The following is a 25,979-nucleotide window of genomic DNA, read 5'->3' on the forward strand; positions in this document are numbered from 1 at the left end:
TTTTAAGTTACGTAAATTTTGTTCTTAACCAGTGACATAAGTAATCGAATGAATAGACTAACGACCGTTGCACCATATTGCATCCTACTTCGAATAAGAGCATTTCCGATCTTCACCAGAGTTTCAGGATTCGCTCCGCTCGGTTTACGTGATAGCATTTTCAAAAGACCTAATTTAGCTCCTGCTTTCTCCTTTACGCTTTCGATGTGCTTCCTGTGTGATAGTCCTCTGTCTAGCACATAGCCAAGACAAGCATGCGTGTTGACTAGTTCGATTTGCTCTCCACTGACCTTCACCTTCAGCCTGTCGGTTCTTTTTCTTGTAAAGGGAATGATTGCTGATTTCTTGTTGTTTACTTTCAGGTTTAGCTGTTGCAGTTTATCGAACAATCTTCCCAGGAATTCCGCGCATAATCCTGCAGCTTCTTCGACTGACTTTGCTTTGATGATGGACGCAAAGTCATCAGCAAATTGTACAAGCTCACAATCGTTGTCCGATAGCGTGTGTAGGCTCGCTTTATACAAGTTAAAAAGAATAGGTGAGAGTGGACAGCCCTGCGGAAGTCCTTCCGACACTTCGCATTCCACAGTTCCTTCTTTAGTTTGCAGAACCATTCTCCGGTGACGTAGATATTCATGTAGCCAACTGATTAGTTTCTCCGGCACTCCTAGCCTTGCCATGCTGTCCAAGAGTAGTGATGTGTTCACTGAATCGTACGCCATACTCACGTCCAGAAACACCACAAAAACTTCCTTTTGTTCCTCCTTTGCCTTTTGCACCGAGTTCACCACGTAGTTTGTGCATGTTGTCGCCGAAACATGTTTCCGGAAACCAAAAGATAGTTCCGGGATCATATTCTTCAAGGTTGCGATTTCCGTCAATCTGTTTTTGACTACTGAGTTAATCAGCTTGATCTCCAGGTTGATTAAGGCAATTGGTCTCATGGTGTTTGGTAGTTCCGCTGACCACGCTTTCTTCGGTATGGGCCTAATTTCGGTGTACCTCCATTCTTTCGGAATCTCTTCTGTGACAAACACCCTACTTAGCATTTCGCTAATTTTTTCTTTCATTCCCGAGCCTAATTGCTTTAACACCGCGTACGATATTTCATTTATGCCAGGCGCCGAGTGCTTCTTCCTGTGGGGTTTGAGTAAGTTACCATCAGCATGTGATTATACATTAACACCTCAGCGTGTCGATCAGTGCGCAGCAAGCCATGACTTGACATCTTCTGATCAGACCTCCGCGTCGTGCACACGGAGAGCTGCTGTCACAACAATTCGCTCCAGCCATTTGAGGCCACACATTTTGGCGATCCTGCCAGGTTACGCTGATTTCAAAACGTGAGTGTTGAATTCTATTGTTAATGTGATAATGTGTTAAAATATTTGATGATTGAAAACAAAAAAAACACAAGGCAATGGGTTTGTAATGCTACAAAGCGCGTCTGGAAGAACGCTGCAAAATGGATTGTGGTTTGGAAAATCACAAAGCGCGTCTGGAAGACCGCTGGAAAATGGATTGTGATTAAGAAAATCGCAAAGTGTGGCTGGAAGACCGCTGGAAAATGGATTGTGATTTGGAAAATCACAAAGCGTGTCTGGAAGATCGCTGGAAAAATTAATTGTTGTTTGAAAAATCACAAAGCGTGTCTGGAAGACCGCTGGAAAATGGATTGTGGTTTGGAAAATCACAAAGCGCGTCTGAAAGACCGTTGGAAAATGGATTGTGATCAAGAAAATCAAAAAGCGTGTCTGGAAGACCGCTGGAAAATGGATTGTGGTTTGGAAAATCACAAAGCGCGTCTGATAGACCGCTGGAAAATTAATTGTGGTTTAGAAAATGAATTGTGATTAAGAAAATCACAAAGCGTGTCTGGAAGACCGCTAGAAAATGGAATGTAGTTTGAAAAATCACAAAGCGTGCCTGGAAGACCGCTGGAAAATGGATTGTGGTTTGGAAAATCACAAAGCGTGTCTGGAAGACCGCTGGAAAATGTCTTGTGGTTTGGAAAATCTCAAAGCGCGTCTGAAAGACCGTTGGAAAATAGATTGTTATCAAGAAAATCACAAAGCGCGTCTGGAAGACCCATGGAAAATGGATTGTGGTTAGGAAAATCTCAAAGCGCGTCTTAAAGACCGTTGGAAAATTAATTGTGATTAAGAAAATCACAAAGCGTGTCTGGAAGACCGCTGGAAAATGGATTTTAGTTTGAAAAATCACAAAGCGCGTCTGGAAGACCGCTGGAAAATAGATTGTGGTATGGAAAATTACAAAGCGTGCCTGGAAGAGTTGGAAAATGGTTTGTGGTTTAGAAAATCACAAAGCGTGTCTGGAAGACCGCTGGAAAATGGATTGTGGTTTGAAAAATCACAAAGCGTGCCTGGAAGAGCTGGAAAATGGTTTGTGGTTTGGAATGAGATATCCAACATTCTATTATTATTTAATCAGACTAAGGCCGAAGTGGCCTGTGCGGTATATAAGAGTCTTCTCCATTCAGCTCGGTCCATGGCTACACGTCGCCAACCACGCAGTCTACGGAGGGTCCGCAAGTCATCTTCCACCTGATCGATCCACCTTGCCCGCTGCGCACCTCGCCTTCTTGTGCCCGTCGGATCGTTGTCGAGAACCATTTTCACCGGGTTACTGTCCGACATTCTGGCTACGTGCCCGGCCCATCGCAGTCGTCCGATTTTCGCGGTGTGAACGATGGATGGTTCTCCCAACAGCTGATGCAATTCGTGGTTCATTCGCCTCCTCCACGTACCGTCCGCCATCTGCACCCCACCATAGATGGTACGCAGCATTTTCCTTTCGAAAACTCCAAGTGCGCGTTGGTCCTCCACGAGCATCGTCCAGGTCTCGTGTCCGTAGAGGACTACCGGTCTAATTAGCGTTTTGTAGATTGTCAGTTTGGTACGGCGGCGAACTCTATTCGATCGGAGGGTCTTGCGGAGTCCAAAGTACGTACGATTTCCAGCCACTATGCGTCTCCGAATTTCTCTGCTGGTGTCATTTTCGGCAGTCACCAGTGAGCCCAAGTACACAAATTCTTCTACCACCTCGATTTCGTCACCACCGATGCAAACTCGCGGTGGGTGGCTCACATTGTCTTCTCTTGAACCTCTTCCTATCATGTACTTCGTCTTCGACGTGTTGATGACTAGTCCGATCCGCTTAGCTTCCCTTCAGTCTGATGTAGGCTTCCTCCATCTTCTCAAAGTTACGTGCCATAATATCTATGTCGTCGGCGAAACCAAATAGCTGGACGGACTTATTGAAAATTGTACCACTCGTGTTAATCCCTGCTCTTCGTATTACCCCTTCCAAAGCGATGTTGAATAGCAAACACGAAAGACCATCACCTTGCCGTAACCCTCTGCGGGTTTCGAAGGGACTCGAGAATGCCCCTGAAACTCGAACTACGCACATCACCCGATCCATCGTCGCTTTGATCAACCGTGTCAGTTTATCCGGAAAACCGTGTTCGTGCATTAGCTGCCATAGCTGGTCCCGATCGATTGTATCATATGCGGCTTTGAAGTCGATGAATAGATGATGTGTGGGCACGTTGTATTCGCGGCATTTCTGCAGTACTTGGCGAATGGCGAACACCTGGTCCGTGGTGGAGCGTTCGCCCATAAAACCCGCCTGGTACTGCCCCACGAACTCCCTTGCAGTTGGTGCTAGTCGACGGCATAAAATTTGGGAGAGTACCTTGTAGGCGGCGTTCAGCAATGTGATTGCGCGGTAGTTGCTACAATCCAGCTTATGCTACAAATGGCGGATCGAATATCTCTCCAGCCATCTTCAAGAGACGCTGCGCCTAGCTGCTCTTCCGTTGGAAGTGCCACTTCCAGCTGCTGCGCGTATTCTTGGGCTAGTCTACCATCTTGTAGCCGCCCAATGTTAAGCCGCGGCGTCCGACTTCGACGCGTGTTGTACACCGTCGAGAGTTTTGAGCGCAGGCATACTGCAACGAGGTAGTGGTCGGATTCAATATTCGCACTGCGGTAAGTGCGGACGTTCGTGATGTCGGAGAAGAATTTACCGTCGATTAGAACGTGGTCGATTTGGTTTTCCGTTTCTTGGTTAGGTGATCTCCATGTGGCCTTGTGGATATTTTTGCGGGGAAAGAAGGTGCTTCGGACTACCATTCCGCGGGAGGCTGCGAAGTTTATGCATCGTTGGCCGTTGTCATTCGATACGGTGTGCAGACTATCCGGTCCGATGACCGGTCTATACATTTCCTCCCTTCCTACCTGTGCGTTCATGTCACCGATGACGATTTTAACGTCCCGCAGTGGGCATCCATCGTATGTCTGCTCCAGCTGTGCGTAGAACGCTTCTTTCTCGTCGTCGGGTCTCCCTTCGTGTGGGCAGTGCACGTTGATGATGCTATAGTTGAAGAAACGGCCTTTAATCCTCAGCTTGCACATCCTTGCGTTGATTGGCTGCCACCCAATCACGCGTTGGCGCATCTTACCCAGCACTATGAAGCCGGTTCCCAGCTCGTTGGTGGTGCCACAGCTTTGGTAGAAGGTAGCCGCTCGATGCCCGCTTTTCCACACTTTCTGTCCTGTCCAGCAAATCTCCTGCAGCGCCACGACGTCGAAGTTGCGGGGATGTAATTCATCGTAGATCATCCTGTCGCAACCTGCGAAACCTAGCGACTTGCAATTCCATGTTCCAAGCTTCCAATCGTGATCCTGTATTCGTCGCCTAGGTCTTTGCCGATTATATCGAGTCGCATTATCTCTTATATTGTTCGTAATGATTGGTTTTCTAGGCGGCTTATTGGGCCAGCGCAAACCTCCTGTCTCGTCGGAGGGCCGTCGTGTCAGGGCTGTTTAGCGTCCCACCTAACACCAGGACTTGGGCTTGTGCGCTTTGAGCGGCACACGGTCGCTTTGGTGGGGCCTACTTGCGGATACATGCAGCTTTTTATAGAGGTTTAACAGGGCCCACTGTCAAACCCCACCACATCCTAGGCAAGCCCCACAACTCGCAGATGGCCTGGGGAGGGATCGTCAAGCCCTTGGACATAGTCCCTGCTGCCTGTATATCCAACATTCACGAAGCTCAAAAAACGTTGCCAGCATTCACACATAAGTTTGGAGTTATTGGCTAATAATATTGGTTAACATAAGTCTAAAATTTTGGTATAAACCTACCTATGCTATCTCATTTAATTATGATATCTCTGCGAAATTTTAGATAAATATCATATCCTAGGCCAGATGTAGTTTGGGAACATGGATTTTGTACATGCGACCCACCTAGCAGAATCGCATATTACTTGCGCTTTGGCTTTTAGAATTTGGATAAAAATGAGTTTGCGTTAGATTGAACAAACCATTATGAATTGCTTCATATCTCATTATATTACTTTGAATGGATTGGAAATGATTTGGAATTCGAACAGAATTAGGTAGGATTTGGATCAGATTTTGGTTGGATTTGGATATGAATTGGATTTGGATTGAATTTGGAATGGATTTGAAACGGATTTGGATTAGATTTTGGTTGGATTAGGATTGGATTTGGAATGGATTTGATTTAGATTTGGATTAGAATTGCATTTGATTGGATTTCGATTTGGAACGGTTTTGGATTAGATTTTGATTGGATTGGATTTGGAATGGATGTGGAACGGATTTGGATTGGATTTAGATTTGATTTGGATTGGATTTAGATTGGATTAGGATTGGATGTTGATTGGAATTGGATTGAATGTAGCTTGGTTTTTTTTGGAATTGGATTGAATTTGGATTGGATTTGAATTGTTTAGATTTCATTGTATTTGACAAAATCTTAAAATTTATTTTTCTTCATTCACTAGATAGATCAAAATCTAATGGCTGTTATAGATTTGTGGGACAAAATAGGGACAAAAGTATGAATCAAGATTCGCAACCCAGCATTGATCAGCCAACGACCTCCCTGGGAATCGCGGCCCACAATTTGGGAACGCATGTTTTAAGCGGTTGTTGTATTACTATATATGAAGCTGATAGTTGAATTTGATGAACTGTATAAGATATTTAAGCAGTTGCTACAATATAAAATGTTTCTTGTGAGATCAATACCATAACACTAGGTACCATTTTAGTTTAACATTTAACTTAAGTAAGATGTTGGAGTCAAGATGACTCAAAACTAAACTTCAAAGTAGAATAACTCTTTACCTGCTTTGCCGATCGTTCTGTAGTGTCTTGACTTTTGATATTTCATGGAAATGAAGGATCTGACATGAAACAAATATTTTAAGGTGCAACAGGAACGATTCTAACATCTTATTCGTAAGTTTTTCCTAATATCCGAAGAAGGTTAAATGATACAACCTATTGACTTGCATTTCGTTGTTCTGTGATTGAAAACCACGATGATCAGACAAGTTTATTTTGGAGTTCAGTTTTCAAAGGAAATTATCGGTTTCTCAAAAGCAATATGTTTATGTTCATCTTCGTCTCGCGTAAATAACTTAAAAAAAATCATTGCGTTCTATGCTAGAGTATTTTTTGCCTTTTTTAACGAGAGAAGAAGGGAAATGTGGGGTTTGAGTAAGTTACCATCAGCGTGTGATTATACAATAACACCTCAGCGTGTCGATCAGTGCGCAGCAAGCCATGACTCGGCCTCTTCTGGTCAGACCTCCGCGGTGTACACACCCACCCACGGAGAGCTGCTGTCATAACAATTCGCTCCAGCCATTTGGGGACACACACTTCCTATCTTGTAGAACGGACAAAACTTCTTCTAAAGTTCTTTCCGTAGATGCCGTTGGTAGGACGATTTCACGGAATTTATCTCCAAAATAGTGATCCATGAACGTTTTTCCCTAATCGCGGGTGAGTTCGATTCCTTTCCGATGTTTCCCAGCTAAGGCTGTGTCAATTCCTTTGACAATATTCCATAGCTGGAGGGGGGGGGGTCGATTTTGTCCGTCATTTCCTTGATGTGTTCCCGTTTGGCCTTCCTTAAATCGCGCTCGTTCCTTTTTCAGCAGTAGGTAATTGGATTCCATTTGCTGTCTATTGTAGTCCCTGAGGGCCTCCCGTTTGCTTGCATACAGATTGGCAATCTCCTCGGACCACCAGACTTTCAAAAAGTTGGCCTTTTTGTTTTTTAGACTAAAGGAGGCTTTTTCTACTGCCTCAGCGAAAACGGACACCATCTCTTCCGGTGAGAAAATGTACTGCGGTCTTATTTGGTTTAGCTCCTTGATTAGCCGATCTTTGTTGATCCTGGTTATAGTCCTTTCTACTATCGGGATGTTGCTGCTGATTTCCAAAACAATGCTCATGTGGACACTTCCGAATTCTTCTTCTTGGACCGCCCAAGAAGTTTTCCTGGCCAAACCCGATGTCGCCAGCGAAATGTCAATCGTCGGGTCTCTACCACCAGGTGTGGACACCATCGTCTTTGACCCATCATTCAACAACAGGAACCGTGAGTCCTCGATGAAACCATTTAGCAACCTCCCTCGGCTTCATTATTGATAGTCCACTCCAAGTCACATGATGTGCGTTGAAATCAGCCCCTACGAACGTCTCGCCATCCAGGTCGTCCAACATCGAGAAACATTTTGACAATTTCTCCCGAAGTGCGCTGTTTGACGTCCTTGGCGGAGGCAAATACACGGAAAAGATGTTGACAGGATCGAAGCCTCTCACTACCGTGGACCCCCGGTAATATGACCGTTTTTAATCTGAACACGTTTTAATTTGAACCCCGTTCGTTTGAACATCGTTCAAATTAAAAATGGTTCAAACGTCATTTAACGTGCAATCGAGAAAAGAAAAATGGAACAGCGTGAAACGGAATGCAGAATCAAAACAAACCAGCAAAGAGAGCAGCCAGAAACCAGTTTTTCTGATGCAAATAAAGTAACCAGAAGTTCAAATTAAAAATGAACCCCGTTAATTTGAATGAGGTACCGTTCAAATTATCGGGGTCCACGGTATTCTGATTTTTACAATTTTTAATTGTTCGAAAACAGGAAGATCAATTTCTTTCCCTTCTAAGAGTTTGCCAGCAGTATTCCTACTCCTCCAAAACCTTCTGTTCGCCTTTTGGAAAATAGCGTGTGTCCTTTGAAGGTAAAAGTTTCATTGGCTTTGAGCCAAATCTCCTGCAAAATTGCCACGCTGGTATCGTTTAATGCTGGGTAAAGCGTACCATTGGTACTTCGCGTACCTGAAGGAATAAAATAGACCCCATCTCGCGGTCCTTAGCCTTTTATCCAGCAACTCCTGTCCCTACCTACTCGTGGTGCTGGACGAGATACGAGCAACCTTAGGGAAGATCGGGTAACCAACCCCGGTGGGAACTATGGTCGTATGCTGACAGGGAAGGGGGGGTTTGCTCCTCTCCGGACGTGCAAATCTTAATGAGCGTCTGTTCTACATGTTAGGGGCGGCTGATCATCGTCCGAGTGCAGCGAGGAACTCTAAGTGAAACTGTGCACCATGGTCCACCGGAAATAAGGAGGAATGGTCCTCCGGAAATTTAGGGGGTTTGGTGTCAGGCCCTGCAAGCCAGCCAAAAAAAACTCACGCAACAAACAATCAACAAGAGAGTACGGACCGGAACCATCGGCGAAGACCACTGCGACGAAAAGGGACTAGCAATTGGAAACTCGGTTCGTGGAACTGCAAATCTCTCAACTTCATCGGGAGCACACGCATACTCGCCGATGTGCTCAAGGACCGTGGATTCGGCATCGTAGCGCTGCAGGAGGTTTGTTGGAAGGGATCAATGGTGCGAACGTTTAGAGGTATTCATACCATCTACCAGAGCTGCGGCAACATACACGAGCTGGGAACAGCTTTCATAGTGATGGGCGATATGCAAAGGCGCGTGGTCGGGTGGTGGCCGATCAATGAAAGAATGTGCAGGTTGAGGATCAAAGGCCGGTTCTTCAACTTCAGCATAATCAACGTCCATAGCCCACACTCCGGAAGCACTGATGATGATAAAGACGCATTCTACGCGCAGCTCGAACGTGAGTACGACAACTGCCCAAGCCACGACGTCAAAATCATTACAGGAGATTTGAACGCTCAGGTTGGCCAAGAGGAGTAGTTCAGACCGACTATTGGAAAGTTCAGCGCTCACCGGCTGACGAACGGAAACGGCCTACGACTAATTGATTTCGCCGCCTCCAAGAATATGGCCATTCGCAGCACCTACTTCCAACAGACAGACAGCAGACAGAATCACAAATCGACCACGTTCTGATTGATGGACGGCACTTCTCCGACATTATCGACGTCAGGACATATCGTGGCGCTAACATCGACTCTGATCACTATCTGGTGATGGTTAAACTGCGCCCGAAACTATCCGTCATCAAAAATGTTCGGTACCGATGACCGCCGGGGTACGACCTAGAGCGACTGAAGCAACCTGATGTCGCCACTGCATACGCGCAGCATCTCGAGGCAGCGTTACCGGAAGAGGGTGAGCTCGATGGGGCCCCTCTTGAGGACTGCTGGAATACAGTTAAAGCAGCCATTAACGACGCAGCGGAGAACAACGTCGGGTATGTGGGAAGAAGCCGACGGAACGATTGGTTCGACGAAGAGTGCAGACAGATTCTGGAGGAGAAGGACGCAGCGCGGGCGGTCGCGCTGCAGCAAGGTACCCGGCAGAACGTGGAACGTTATAGACGGGAGCGGAGACAGCAGACTCGCCTTTTTCAGGAGAAGAAACGCCACCTGGAAGAAGCGAAGTTCTATCAGAAGCTCAACGCATACCGCAAAGGCTTCGTGCCGCGAGCCGAAATGTGCCGGGATAAGGATGGGAGCATCTTGACGGACGAACGTGTGGTGATCGAAAGGTGGAAGCAGCACTACGAGAAACATTTGAATGGCGCTGAGAGTACAGGCAGTGAAAGTCAAGGCAGCGGAGGAAATGACTACGTCAGTTCAGCGGACGATGGAAGCCAACCAGCCCCCACCTTGAGGGAAGTTAAGGATGCCATCCAACAGCTAAAGACCAATAAATCAGCTGGTGAGGATGGTATCGGAGCTGAGCTCATCAAGATGGACCCGGAAAAGCTAGTCACTTGCCTGCACAAATTGATAGTCAGAATCTGGGAAAGTGGGGGGCAGCAGGCACTATGTCCAAGGGCTTGACGATCCCTCCCCAGGCCATCTGCGAGTTGTGGCGCCTGCCTAGGATGTGTTGCGGTTTGACAGTGGGCCCTGTTAAACCTCTACAAAAAGCTGCATGTATCCGCAAGTAGGCTCCGCCAAAGCGACCGTGTGCCGCTCAAAGCGCACAAGCCCAAGTCCTGGTGTTAGGTGGGACGCTAAACAGCCCTGACACGACGGCCCTACGGCGAGACAGGAGGTTTGCGCAGGCCCAATAAGCCACCTGGAAAACCAATAATAACGAACAATATAAGAGATAATGCGACTCGATATAATCGACAAAGACCTAGGCGATGAATAAAGGATCACGATTGGAAGCTTGGAACATGGAACTGCAAGTCACTAGGTTTCGCAGGTTGCGACAGGATGATCTACGATGAATTACATCCCCGTATCTTCGACGTCGTTGCGCTGCAGGAGATTTGCTGGACAGGACAGAAAGTGTGGAAAAGCGGGCATCGGGCCACCACCTTCTACCAAAGCTGTGGCACCACCAACGAGCTGGGAACCGGCTTCATAGTGCTGGGTAAGATGCGCCAACGCGTGATTGGGTGGCAGCCAATCAACGCAAGGATGTGCAAGCTGAGGATTAAAGGCCGTTTCTTCAACTATAGCATCATCAACGTGCACTGCCCACACGAAGGGAGACCCGACGACGAGAAAGAAGCGTTCTACGCACAGCTGGAGCAGACATACGATGGATGCCCACTGCGGGACGTCAAAACCGTCATCGGCGACATGAACGCACACGATCTGCACACCGTATCGAATGATAACGGCCAACGATGCATAAACCTCGCAGCCTGCCGCGGAATGGTAGTCCGAAGCTCCTTATTTCCCCGCAAAAATATCCACAAGGCCACATGGAGATCACCTAACCAAGAAACGGAAAACCAAATCGACCACGTTCTAATCGACGGTAAATTCTTTTCCGACATCACGAACGTCCTCACTTACCGCAGTGCGAATATTGAATTCGACCACTACCTCGTTGCAGTATGCCTGCGCTCAAAACTCTTGACGGTGTACACCACGCGACAGAGTTGTCCGCCGCGGCTAAACATTGGGCGACTACAAGACGGTAGACTAGCCCAAGAGTACGCGCAGCATCTGGAAGTGGCACTCCCAACGGAAGAGCTGCATCTTTCGAAGATGGATGCAGAGATTTTCGATCCGCCATTGAAGCACCGCAACCGCTGCACTAGGCACGGTGCGGATCAGAGAAACGACTGGTATGACGGCAAATGTGAGCAGTTAGTTGAGGAGAAGAATGCAGCATGGGCGAGATCGCTGCACGAGGGCGAAAGAGGCACGATACAAACGGGCGCGAAACAGACAAAACTCGATTTTCGGAGGAAAAGGCGCCAGCTGGAAGATCGAGACCGTGAAGAGACGGAGCAAATGTACCGCGCTAATAACGCACGAAAGTTTTTTGAGAAGATAAACCGCTCACGTAAGGGCCACGTGCCACAGCCCGATATGTGTAAGGACATAAACCGGAACCTTCTTACAGACGACCGTGAGCTGATCCAAAGGTGGCGGCAGCACCTGAATGGCGATGTGGTAGACAACGGTGGCGGTAAGGAAATAAATCTAGGAGCACGCGCGCAGGACATACGACTTCCGGCTAAGACTCTCCAGGAAATCCAGGAGGAGATCGGCCTGCTGAAAAACATCAAAGCCCCTGGAGTTGACCAACTACCAGGAGAGCTGTTTGGGTGGGGAGGCACTGGCTAGAGCGCTGCATTGGGTAATTACCAAGGTTTGGGAGGGTGAGGTTCTGCCGCAGGGGTGGATGGAAGAAGAGGTGCATCTGAACACGAGAACGCGTGTTCAAAATGTTCTGAACACTGCACACTGTTCAAGAGCACTGACCTAACTTAGCAACTTGTATCCTAGGAAAACAAATTCAAGCGACGGCATGCTACACATTTTTCGGCGAGTAATGGAACACGTGGACATCTATCGGGTAGAAATCAAGCATGCTCGTATACTTTTGCATAGTTCTTAATCTAAGGAATGTTAGATACCATGATCGTTTTGCTTGCATACCAACCCAGTGCACACTGAACTGGGTTCAAAGTTCAAAACTAAGAACACCAAGGCACGCTCTTGACTCATGTTCTGTTCAGGATGCATCTCTGCGCGCAGATGGTTACGGTAAGGTGATGGTCTTTCGTGTCTGCTATTAAATATGGCTTTGGAGGGAGTAATACGAAAGGCAGGGATTGACACGAGTGGTACGATTCTCACGAATTTCGTTCAGCTATTTGGTTCCGCCATTGACATTGATATTATGCCACGTAACTTTGAGAAGATGGATGAAACCTATATCAAACTGGAACGGGAAGCTAAACGAATTGGACAACACGTCGAAGACGAAGTACATGATAGGAACCCGAACAGCACAACTCAGACAGAAATTGTTGCAGCAACTTGGTTGTGATCAAATTTGGTCACATATCAATTGCAGTAACCTATGTGGAACATGTGTGCTGCATGGGAAGATGCTCAAGAGAGGACAATGTAAGCCACCCACCACGAGCTTGTATCGGTGGTGACCTAATCGAGGTGGTTGAAGAATTCGTGTACTTGGGCTCACTGGTGACCTCCTATAACGATACCAGCAGAGAAATTCGGATAAGCATTGTGGCAGAATATCGTATACGTACTTTGGACTCGGCAAAACGCTTCGATTGAATAGAGTTCGCCCCCGTACTAAACTGACTATCTACGAAACGCTTATTAGACCGGTAGCTCTTTACGGACACGAGACCTGGACGATGCTCGTGGAGGACCAACGTGCACCCACGGGTTGCATCAGCTGTTGGGAGAACCAGGCATCGTTAACATCGCGAAAATCAGATGACTTCAATGGGCCGGGCACGTAGCCAGAATCTCGGACAGTAATCCGGTGAAAATGGTTCTCGACAACGATCCGAGTGCATTGCTGCACTCCACTTTGGCAGGAAGCTTTGCTTTGATTTTAGTAGGGTCGCTGCCAGGGGACTAAGAGAAGGCTAATACGCCTACCCACCATTCATTCAATATGGCGTACAATGTTTTTGTTTTAATTTCGTTTGATTCATGATAACAAAACTATGGAAGTATCGACGAGCTATTTTTCGACATAAAGAAGCCATACAAACACAAAAGGCTCGATGTACCTCAACCAATTGCAAGTTTTCGCCAGGAGAAGTTATTGTCAGATTTTCTGGATATGATACACTGCGCGGCGTTTGTAATGTTCCCAAATGGGTACTTGCACAAAACTTCACGCGGCGAATGACTGTCGAAAGGTACGGCCGCGCCAAACGATACACCGCAATGCTATTCACCCATAAGAATCAAGTAAACGGGGTGCAGAAAGCGCGGCGGTACCTTTCATGAAGGGTTCGCCGCGTGCAATTTTGAGAAAATCAGGCAATAAATGCCGATAATTAGCACTTACTGCGTACGAACCAATCACCCAAAATGAGCGCTGAATTCGGGTATACTACCCAGAAACTGGGTACCAAAAACAAGTACCAAAGGCGATGTTGGGTAGCGTGCCATTGTACCGCGGATGACAGGCGTTTCACCCTCCTGGTCGCTGCCTCTACCATGATTTTATATTAATATATCTGTAACATAGAGTAAAACAATCCAAAATAATAATCGATCTGCGTTTCACACAATATACTCAAACGCGCAATAATTATCCTCACAAATGACTTACCATTTCAGGCTGACAATTATAAATTCTTCAATCTGAATACGCCCCATCTATGAAATTTCACAAATGCACGGCAAAAATTATTCCACCTTATACCTACAATATTTCCAGCTGGTATAATCGGTATAATCACGACTTACAACCCTGCACATTTTGCGTTACAACTGACATCTGGGCTTCTTCCCGGTCGCGGCGGGCGTCGCCTCTTCTTCGTGGTATTCATTTTACTACGAAAACGAACGGCGTCTTTCGGCGAAAGCAAAGCAACACAAACCCTATCGCGGTTGTAGTGGTGAATTGTTTCGTCTGGATCCATTCATTCGCAATATGGCCGGCTCGGGAGTAGGATGCTGCTGCTGCTGTTGTCGTTGAACGTCGTCGCCGTTGCCGACGCCGTCTTTGGTTGTTGCGTATGAACTCGTACCGAGTGTGGTGGTAGAAGAGTGTCCTATTCTGGTTGGTGGCATTAGAAGTCGTCGCGAGTTCATCGGGCGAGGATATACTCGAGAGTAGTGTCGTCTCGTGGAGGATTTTTTTCCTGCCGTTCGTGTTCGATATGGGTTTGCGAATGTGGTGTGAGGGGAGTGAAAAAAAGATGGGGCGCAGAGGTGTTGAATTTTGAGGCATCGAAAACAACGGGAAACTTGTGTAAACTTGCCGAAAAGAGTTCGAAATTCGTCAAATCGTGAATTAAAGTTTGATTGATAGAGTGCGATATCGATCGGCGGTGATTGGGGCATGAGCTGGAGTGGAGAGTAGCGATAAAATATTGCAAATAAGCCGGATGGCAGTGCGGTGTTATTCGTGTTTTCTTGTTTCGCTGTTGGGTCAGCCGATCGAAGTGAAGAGAAAGAGCAGTGGGCGAGGCACCGAAGAATAAAGAAGTTTGGAGCAAAGTTTGAATGTTTTTTTCTGGCCACTCGCTGTGGCCAGCAGTGAAAGGGGCTGGTTCTCGCTAATGAAAAGTTCAAGATGAAAATGCCAGGAGCAGAACGAATCGCAGCAGGTCGCTTGTGCTCATCAGGAATGGTTGGAGGTGCGGGCCGCAAGCAGCGGAGTCTAATCATCTGTGGATTTGTCATTTCGCTGATGTTTACAACATGTTACAGTAGTCAAGGTAAGCCACTGGGCTGCCGCAGCAGCTCCAGCAGTCACAACAAAAGAAGACTGTGGACATACATTATAGATAGATCGTCGGAGGGCATTGGGATTCGATGACTGCCAAAGGGAAAACGGAGAGAACGGGAAGCCTGATTGCAAACGGGTTTGTGAAGCGAAATGTGTGAATGGAGCACACGTACACGATTGCGGCACCGCTGTGCATGCATTAGCCGAAGTGGTTTGAAAACAAAAGCCGAACACGACACGAGCCAGGCAAGGAGTCTTATCGAGCGCTTACGACGACAGCCCATCCATCATCTAGCATTCGGAGGATAGTGAAGCAAAGATTTTAGAAAACAGAATAGTGTTGGCTGATTAGTTTTCGAGTTGTACATTGTCATGGGAAAGGTGACAAATGGGCTCTGTGAGCGTAATTTTATTTATTTATCGTTCCATAAATGCATCTGATAGAGGAGATCTTACCGCGCTCTGAAATGTTCATGAAAACAATGATTGATTCCTTGCTGTAGTTAAAGCTTATGAGGATTGCAATTTGTTTGCTTGAGTATACCATAATATAGAACGTATATGATGAACATATGAATATGCATCTCAATTTTCAAAACAAATAAACTCAAGACTAAGAAATCTTCACAGTATATCAAACTCAACTGTTCTACGAAAGCCTATTAAAAATACATACAGCGGGGAAAGCTTTTTAGGTATTGTCAAATAAAATTATGATACTGACTAGTTAAAAATAATAAGATCAAATGAACTGGTTTATATACCTCTAGTTGGACTCTGTGAAATGTTATCATCATTCAGTTACAATACATGACTGGGTACGCAAATATCGAATGTATAGAACATAATTATTATTTGGTTCTGAAATATAGTTCCGAAGTTTATTATAAAGCAGCATAAGTTGCATTAGGTATATCTATAAGGAACATGTGATACCCGAAACGGACATCCAACTACCGGAGCCCAACTGAAAATAAATTATTGAAAAAAGAGCTTAACCAACGAATAATGACAACATTCTGAAGTCTACTATTCCCGCCACCTGAGATCTAAGCACCGTCTTACACCTATGCAGGGATGAAGAAATCAGAAGGGTTGTGTACTAGACTCGACCGTAAGGATATTTTTTTAAACTTTTTTTTAACTATTTTTTTTGCTATTTATCTAATACATGCATTCATCTCTTAGACTAGGTGTTCCGTGTTTTCTTAACACTGTCATCCTTACATTTAACCCTTAAAGGCGCAAGGCGATTTTTTTTAGAAATCGCCGAACATATTTTTAACGTAAACAATCGTTAACCATGTTAATGATTTTTAACATTAAAGGTATTTTCGGTTTGTTGGTTTAAAACAACATTGCGCATTTAAGAGTTAAATTGCCTCTGGCATTTACGATTTTTCCTCTAGTTGAATTGAACCATGTAGGAACTACAATGTTTTAAACTTAAACTTAACCTAATTTATACTAAGGGTGCAAGGAGCTAATCGTTGCAATAAAAGATTGCAACGATTTTTGTCTAAAATTGGAAATTATTTTGTTGGACATTTGTTGCAATGTCTCAATATTAGAAATTCTATGAAGTTCATTGGTACTATACCACGGAGGCAGCTTCAGAATCATTTTCGAAATTTTATTTTGAATCCCCTGAAGTGCCTTCTTTCTGGTATTGCACAGCATAGGGAGTGAGTGCTAGTAGTCGACCCCGTGCGTATAATGGACCCCCTGAACCAAATCCCGAATTAAACGCTGAAATCGACTATTTTATGTTGAGGATCAAAGGCCGGTTCTTCAACTTCAGCATAATCAACGCCCATAGCCCACATTCCGGAAGCACTGATGATGATAAGGACGCATTCTACGCGCAGCTGGAACGTGAGTACGCCAGCTGCCCAAGCCACGACGTCAAATTCATCATAGGAGATTTGAACGCTCAGGTTGGCCAAGAAGAGGAGTTTAGACCAACTATTGGAAAGTTCAGCGTTCACCGGCTGACGAACGAAAACGGCCTACGCCTAATTGATTTTGCCGCCTCCAAAAATATGGCCATTTGCAGCACCTACTTCGAACACAGCCTCCCGTATCGGTACACCTGGAGATCACCACTGCAGACATAACCACATCGACTCTGACTACTATCTGGTGATGGTTAAACTGCGCCCAAACTATCCGTCATCAACAATGTTCGGTACCGACAACCGCCGGTGTACGACCTAGGGCGACTGAAGCAACCTGATGTCGCCACTGCATACGTGCAGCATCTCGAGGCAGCGTTGCCGGAAGAGGGTGAGCTGGATGGGGCCCCTCTTCAGGACTGCTGGAATACAGTCAAAGCAGCCATTAACGACGTAGCGGAGAACAACGTCGGGTATGTGGGACGAAGTCGACGGAACGATTGGTTCGACGAAGAGTGCAGACAGATTCTGGAGGAGAAGGACACAGCGTGTGCGGTCGCGCTGCAGCAAGGTACCCGGCAGAACGGACTACGTCAGTTCAGCGGACGATGGAAGCCAACCACCCCCCCAAGAATGGTATCGGAGCTGAGCTCATCAAGATGGGCCCGGAAAAGCTGGCCACTTACCTGCACAAACTGATAGTCAGAATCTGGGAGCTGAACAGCTACCGGAGGAGTGGAAGAAAGGGGTTGTATGCCCCATCGACAAAAAAGGCGACAAGCTGGAGTGTGAAATGTTTTGAGCGATCACCATCCTTAATGCCGGCTACAAAGTGATGTGCCAGATCTTCTTCCGACGTCTGTCACCATTAGTGAATGAGTTCGTGGGAAGTTATCAAGCCGGCTTCGTTGACGGTCGCTCGATAACGGATCAAAACTTTACTGTACGGCAAATCCTTCAAAAATGCCGTGAATATCAGGTCCCAACGCACCATCTGGTCGTTGCTTTTAAGGCGGCATACAACAGTGCGTAGAGTTTTGGGAAATTATTGACGAGAACAGCATCTCTGGGAAGCTTACCAGACTAATCAAAGCAACGGTGGATGGTGCAGACCTGGTAGCGAGTCACGTTCTAGTCACTTGGTCACTATTTTGAGTCTAGTCACTGAAAAGTCACTATTTGCATCCAAAAGTCACTAAAGTCACTATTTTTCGGAAAATGGTCACTAAAGTCACTATTTTTGCATTTCCTATTGTAAAAAAATCAAAATGAAAATCATTTGTACCTACTATTGTTATCAACCAAATCAAATGTGAATCTGGTAGCAATATATAAAATTTGGGAAATATGCGCAAAAAAGGTCCAAGTGTGTTGTGAGGTTTGTGAGTTATCGAACCGTGAGGTTGTTTCCGTTATCAACTATGCTCTTTTTCTTCACGAATGGAATTTGTTGCGAAAGGTTGACCTCGAGTATATAGTACCGAATTGAGGAGTATTGGAACCACTTTCTGTTGGTGAGCGGTTATACCCCCGGTGACAAAGATAGTGAATAGCCTCAGTTTCATCACATGACAATGATGTTTGATGTTTCTCAACGTTAGGAAGAATAATAAACGATAAGGGCGTCGAAGACAAAAAATAGATGCATTATGATTGTTTAATTCGTTCATGATTGTTAAGGGTCTGTCTCGTTTGGAGAATTAATCTGAAATTAAACTTAAGGTGACTCGGGGAGGCACTAAACACCGTGTTATTTTTCCTATCTTTTGTCTCTTTCGAGCATTTTCACCTCGTAACTTTGGGGCGGCGTATTTCGGTTTTCAGTTGTTTGATGTAACTGTAAATGTATCAGCATGTAGATCACGAGCAAGCACGCGCCGGTGATACTTTTTCAAAATAATATTTGTTGTAGAGAAAAAATTAAGCATCAATGATGAAAATGATGACGATTTGATGATTGTTCGTGCTTCCCGTGTCACCTTAAAAGTGGCATTTGTATAATTATCACATACCTGCTCGAAGAGCAAGATTACTTTCGACAGATATCGAATCATTGTTCATCAATTTCTCATTGGAATTGCAGGGTAGCACCAATCATTATTTGACCGTGTGATTTTTAATTTTTGAACTGTGACTTAAGTTTATTTCTCTAAATGAGACAGACCCTAAATCGGCTCTGTAATCCTTCGGGAAAATTCTCGAAAAAGAAATTGTAGAGCAAGTTATTGATTAATGTCTTCTTCAAAAAGAAAAACAAAATGAAACGATGCTGCTTATTTTTACTAACGAGGGTGTTCATTTTTTCTTATAATTAAGTGCCCCTACCTCCGGTAAGATTTGTAAGAAAAAAACTCATGGTGTGATTTAAAACTTTGTGATTGAAATTATTTTGGAAATATTTATTCTGTTTATTAACAATTAAGAAAACCCAAAAAACTAGTGTGGAGGTGGATGAATCAGTCGGTTTTTATAAATCTAAACTAAAACAACAAACTAGATTTAAAAGATTTTTTTTTTGACTTGAGATTATTTGGCCACCCATTTTTATTAACTTCAATACTAAAGTCTGCCGATTAGAAATTATAGTTTATAAGATTTTCTGGAATTCTAATAAAAGACCATGATTTTATTGGATTTTAAAATTTTTCCTCAGAATGCAACGTTGAGTCCAAAATATCAAAAACTTCATTTAAATTTGTTGTTAAACCATAGTTTAATAACAGGAAAAATCGTATTTTTTTTCAATTTCTCTAGGTATTTATTTATTTTTTTTTATATTTTTTCAAACAAATGGTCGGGGTTCAGGCAAACCGTACCATGCGGCTTTTCAACTGACTTGTATTTTGTTGTTTTTGCTTTTTCTGATTTGTGATAGCATTCTAGATAAGGATTTCAAAAATCAAACACTAGTTTGCAATCTACAAATTATATCATAACAATGCTAATGCAACTACCCCGGTTTAAAGCTTCATGCAAAAGTCACTATTTGGTCACTTTTTCTGCAATTGAAAGTCACTATTTGGTCACTTTTTCGTCATCGTTGGTCACTAAAGTCACTATTTTGAACGGCATTCATCGCTACCAGCCCTGATGGTGTGCAAAGCTGTGTGAAGATTTCGGGCGAACACTCCAGTTCGTTCGAATCGCGCCGGAGACTAAAACAAGGTGCTTGACTTTCGTGCCTGTTGTTCAACATTGCGCTAGAAGGTGTCATGCGGAGAGCCAGGTGTAACAGCCGGGGTACGATTTTCAACAGGTCAATTTATTTATTTCGCAGATGACATGGACATTGTCGGTCGAACATTTGCAAAGGTGGCAGAACTGTACACCCGCCTGAAACGTGAAGCAACAAAAGTTGGACTGGTGGTGAATGCGTCATGCGTCAAAGACAAAGTACATGCTTGTGGGCTGAACCGAGTGCGACAGGGAAGTAGTGTTACGATAGACGGGGATATATTCGAGGTGGTCGAGGAATTCGTCTACTTCGGATCCTTGCTAACGGCTGATAACAATGTTAGTCGTGAAATACGAAGGCGCATCAGAAGTCGGGCCTAAAAGATTCGCCATCGCACCTCATATGTTAAATACAAGACGCTGATAAGACCGGTAGTCCTCTACGGACACGAAACATGGATAATGCTCGAGGAGGACTTGCAAGCACTCGGAGTATGCGAGAGACGGGTGCTTAGGACCATCTTTGGCGGCGTGCAAGAAGACGGTGGCGGCGAAGAATGAACCATGAAGTCGCCCAGCTCTACGGCGAACCCATTATCCAGAAGGTAGCTAAAGCCGGAAGGGTACGATGGGCAGGATATGTTGCAAGATTGCCGGACAGCAACCCTGCAAAGATGGTGTTCGCTTTCGATCCGTCAAGTACGAGACGGCGTTGAGCACACACAAAACGACTTGGGTCGCATTCGAGGATGGAGAGATGCGGCCTCGAACCGTGTATTGTGACGTCAAATTGTTGATTCAATGTTATCTATTTGGATGTAAATTAAATAAATGAAAAAAATGAATGAAGCAGTTCAGTATTTTACTTGAATTTTCTTTTTCCTCTCAAAATCTCTTGTTTGTTCTTTTCGTTTGTTACTTTTATTATGTATTTATTAAATCAACATTGAATCAGCATGCATTCATTGTTCCAACTCCTACTGCAATGACTTCTGACGATGAGAATCGCAAAAGCGAAAAATCTTTCGTGCCTTTTATAGCAAGATATAACAATAATTATTGTTCAAAATTAGAAAACTAGATAAAATTATTTCAAAGAGAAATCTACTATGTGCAATACTTGCGCAAAGTAGCAAAGCAATCTAATCCTAAGTGGGGCTAAAGCCCCTCCCAAAAGATATTTTAGTTACAAGATAAAGATTGTCGCTGTCGTCGCTGTCCGGTACATCTTTTGCTGGCGAGGATAGGGGATCTAAATGTCAATGAAGGAAAAATACATACTATTTGACAGGGTACCACACATGTTTCGGACAGCAGAACAAATAAAAGAATCCATTATGTCCATCAGCGTAGGCTGAACAAATTATTAGCAGTCATTGTCCTTTTAAAAATCAATCACCCCTTGGCTACACGAACATTTACAATGTTGTGAAAAATCATATGTGAATATGTACGTTATGTGGAAGATATTGATTTGGAAAATGTATTGGAGGTAACCACTTTCCCTTCGATGGAACTCGAACCCATGACCCTACAGTACGCTAGACTGGTGCTTTAACCAACTAAGCTACGAAGGACCTCAAATAGGCAAATAGTTTACACAACTTGATCAGTACAGTTGCTGATGAAGAATTTGTACAGCCACCAGACATTCTAAATACTCACGCTCCTCTAATGTGAACGTGTACTATACACATGTGGAAGTGTTGGCTTGAGAAATGGATTGCGAGTGATTTGACTATGCGTCCAATTTGGGAATCTCGAGCTCGTTCAATAGCCGCTAGGTTGCGAAGGCCGACGGAGGTCCTTCGTAGCTTAGTTGGTTAAAGCACCAGTCTAGCGTACTGTAGGGTCATGGGTTCGAGTCCCATCGAAGTGGTTACCTCCAATACATTTTCAAAATCAATAGGTGTGTTGTTAAATTCAACTTATCGTTTTTTGATGAGTTTGCTGATGTTGTCACAAGGATGTCGTGCTACACGATAAAAAGTTCATTTGCATCCACCATGCAACACATCAATCCATCGTAGGGTGGATTGTGATGGGCTGATGGTAAATAGCAGTACAGAAAAAGAAGGCATCACATATTTTGACAGTTCGTTTGTTTTCACCGGAATAGAAAGCAGAATGAAAGTTGTTTCGCGCTAATAGAGCTTTAAATACTCGGTTGAATTCCACTATTCTTTATAAATTGAATAGTTACGACTTGCACCTACCTAACAAGGAGCGAAATACTTACATAAGGTAGGCAACTGTAACATTTCTTGCTAGTTTTGAAAATGTAACAAACATATTTTAGGGCGCTTATCAGAACTTCTTGAGAGTTTCATGCATTCCCAGCCGGGCAAAGATGCTTCGCCAGAGATTGTGATTCGCTGCGTTGCCACAACTTCAGGCCACTTCAAATGTGCGTCCACGGCTAACAAATAATAAACTCCGTTGATTAGACCAGCATAATCAACGTGAACACGCTTCCATGGACCCATCGGTCTTGGCCACGGAACCGGCGTGCTGCTTTTGGTGGACATTTTGCTACGGAAGCACAACATTTACAGGCATTGACGTACTGGGCGCAAGGACGAAGCTTCAAGATATCTCCGAAACCAGTACGAGATTGTTCAAACGCTATAATCAGCTCATGTTATTTTTATGATTTAATGGAAATGGTAACTAACCCATATATATTTGAAATAAATATCAAAAATTCCATCGGTGATCTAACATCTTTCCAAAAATATTGGCAGGAATTCTAGAAATTCTTTCGGCATTCGTTCCAACAATTCCTTTAGGAATTTTTTTTTGTAATACCGCCGTCGGGGGTGACTAGGGGGAATGGGTCAGCGCTCTCACCGACAATGTGGAGGTTGGATAACAAAATCGTTCTAAAAGGTCTCTTATAATTTAGTACTCTTGCCAGATACATTTAATCTATTCTACAAGCAAACTCTGTAGTTGAAACAGTAATCCATTCTCACCCCCATTTGACCCATTGTCACCCCCGACGACGGTATCTTCGAAAAATCTGCTAATACTAAGGACACACCTGTGGTACTTGTGCCATAGTACAAGAGAACAAGAAAGTTATTCCAAGACTATCTCTGATAAAGACCGTGGTACTTATACCACCAGTGTGTCATTAGTATAAGATTACATTTGGAAAATCATCTCCGTAAATACTTTCAGAAAGCATTACTCACAAAATCCATCGGTAATTTCTTTAAGAGTTTCTCCATAAATTGCTTCTGGAATCCTTATTGACAATATAAGGAAAACTCCTTCCAATATTTTCTTTAAACTTGCTTTGAAAATAGTACCAATTATTTCTACGAAAATTCTTCCAGGATTTCTTACCATAACTTCTTCACGAATTCTTTTGAAAATTCATCTGGAATACCTCCAGAAATTTCCAGTGACTCCTGGAAGAGCTTGTGTATGTATCCTCGAAAGCATTCTTGGAGCAAATCCCGAAGAAACTAATTGAAAAATTCTCGGAGAAAGCTGTGAAAAAATTTCTTCAAAAGATCCTTCGGAAACAACTCCAGGGGAAACTTAGAGAATTCCTCAGGAAGATCTTTTGGAAATTTAGCCAGGCAATCATTTGGAAAAAGCTTCGGAAATTCCTCCGAGAGATTCTTAGAAAATTTTCATTACGAATTCCTTTGAGCGTTTCTCCGGAAATTCATTCTGGAATTTCTCTATAAATTCCTTAGAAAACTCCTCTGAAATATCCTCCGGGAGATCATTAGGTAATGTATCCTGAAGATTCTCAAAGCATTCCTCTGGGAGAATTCAGGAAGATCCTTTGGAAATTGACTCAGGGAATCTTTTCTTTGGAAAATCCTTCGTAAATTCCCCCAGGAAGTCTTTCTGGAAATTCTGTGGAAAATCTTTCACGAATTCCAGTGGGAGTTCTTCCTGTAATCCTTTCGAAAATTCCTTGGAGAACTTCTTCGAGAATTACTCTGGGATATCCTCCGGAAATTCTTCAGGGAATTCTTTCGGAAAATACCTCTGCGAAACCCTCTAGGAATCCCGTGGGCATTCGCTGGGATTCCTACAAGAGTTCCTCTGAGAGTTCAATCCGAATTTCTCCAGAAGATCTTTCAGGAATTCCTCAGAGACTATCTCCAGCCATTCATCTGAAGGTTCCTCCAGGAATTCCTCCAGAATTTTTTCAAGATTTCCTCTAGGAATTCCTCCGGAAGTTCTTCTAGGAATTCCTCCGGAAGTTCCTCCAGGAATTCCTCCGGAAGTTCTTCCAGGGATTCCTCCGGAAATCGCTTCAAGAATTCCTCAGGTAATTCTTTCAGGAATTCCTTGCTCCGAATTCCACCAGGAAATCTTCCGGAAATTTCTCCAGAAATTCCTCTGGAAATTCTTTAAGGAAATCTCCCAGAAATTCCTGCAGGAAATCCTCCAGGAAATTCCTTCGGAAATTCCTCCGGCAATTCCTTCAGGAATTCCTTTGGAAATTCCTTCAGGAATTCCTTTGGAAATTCCTCCGAGAATTTCTTTGGAAATTCCTCCAGGAAGTCCTTCGGAAATTCCTCCGGGAATTCCTTAGGAAATTCCTCCGGAAATTCCTTCGGAAATTCCTCCGGGATTTTCTTCAGAAATTCCTTCGGGAATTCCTTCGAAAATTCCTCTGGGAAATCCTGGAGGAATTCCCTGAGGAAATTCTCGAGAAATTCCCGGAGGAATTTTTGGAAGAATTCCCGGAAGAAATTTTAGAGGAATTCCCGGAGGAAAGATTGGAGAAATTCACGGAGGAATTTGCGGAAGAAATCCTAGACGAATTCCTGGAAGAAATGCTGGAGGAATTCTCGGAGGAAATGCTGGAGGAATTCCAGAAGGAAATTTTCGAGGAACTTCCGGAGGAGGAGTTCCAGGAGGAAATCTTGAAATAATTCCCGGAGGAAATGCTGGCGGAATTCCCGGAGAAAATCCTGGAGCAATTCCCGAAGGAAATCCTGGAGGAATGAACGGAGGAACTCCGGGAGGAATTCTTGGAGGAATTCACAGAGAAAGCCCTGAAGGAAGTCCTCGGAGAACGTCATGGAGGTAGTCCCGGAAGAATTGCCGGAGGAATTCCTGGAGAAATTCCCGGAAGAATCCCTGGAGTAGCTTTCGGAGGAATTCCTTCGGAACTGCTCCAAGAATTTTTCTAGAAATTCCTCAAAAGAATTTCTTAAAGCAATTCCTCCAAAAATTCCTCCAAGAATTCCCCCACGAATTCCTCATAGAACTGTTTCAGGAATTCCTCCAAGAATTTCTTCAAGAATTACTTCAGGAACTTCTTCAATAATTCCTCCAGGAATTCCCCAAAGAATTTCTCCAGGAATTCCTCGAATAATTTCTCCAGGAATTCTTACCAGAATTCCTTCGGGAATTCCTCCGGTAGTTCCTCCAGGAGCTCCTCTGGAAATTTCTATAGGAATTGCTCCAGAAATTCCTTCAGGAATTCCTCTGGAAATTCCCCCGGAAATTCCTCCAGGAATTCCTCTGGAAATTCCTCCAGGAGTTTCTCCGAAAATTCCTCCTGGAATTGCTCTGGAAATTCCTATAGGAATTCCTCCGGACATTCCTACAGGAATTCCTCCGAAAATTCCTCCAGGACATTCTCTGGGAATTTCTACGCTTTGGAAAGTCCTATAGGAGCTCCTTCAGAATTTCTCCGAAAATTCCTTCAGGGAATCCTCCGTGAATTCTTTCGGGAATTCCTCCGAATATTCTCTCGCGAATTCTTCAGGAAATTTCTCCGAGAATTCCTTGGATAATTTCTATGGGAATTTCATGGGGAATTCCTTGAGGAATGTCTCCGGGTATTTCTTGGGGAATTCCTCAGAAAATTCCTTGACAAATTTCTCCAGTAATTTATTAGAAAAAATTTTCCGAGAATAACTCCAA

At 44.3% G+C, this 25,979-nt stretch overlaps 2 protein-coding genes across 3 annotated transcripts in view; both read left to right on the forward strand.

The window, feature by feature from the left end:
- LOC134210600 (zinc finger protein 431-like) overlaps window positions 1–25,979 on the forward strand; it is a 93,124-nt gene that overhangs the window by 15,864 nt on the left and 51,281 nt on the right. The gene's annotated exons all lie outside the window — the stretch shown is intronic.
- LOC134210599 (neogenin) overlaps window positions 14,212–25,979 on the forward strand; it is a 565,173-nt gene continuing 553,405 nt past the window's right edge. For both annotated transcript variants that reach the window (XM_062686716.1, XM_062686717.1), the window contains exon 1: window positions 14,212–14,992. In XM_062686716.1, the coding sequence (XP_062542700.1) occupies window positions 14,848–14,992 (145 nt within the window). In that variant the 5' untranslated portion in view covers window positions 14,212–14,847. The remainder of the gene's footprint in view (window positions 14,993–25,979) is intronic.

The sequence above is a fragment of the Armigeres subalbatus genome, chromosome 2 (assembly GCF_024139115.2).
Source record: "Armigeres subalbatus isolate Guangzhou_Male chromosome 2, GZ_Asu_2, whole genome shotgun sequence".
Lineage (NCBI taxonomy): Eukaryota > Metazoa > Arthropoda > Insecta > Diptera > Culicidae > Armigeres > Armigeres subalbatus.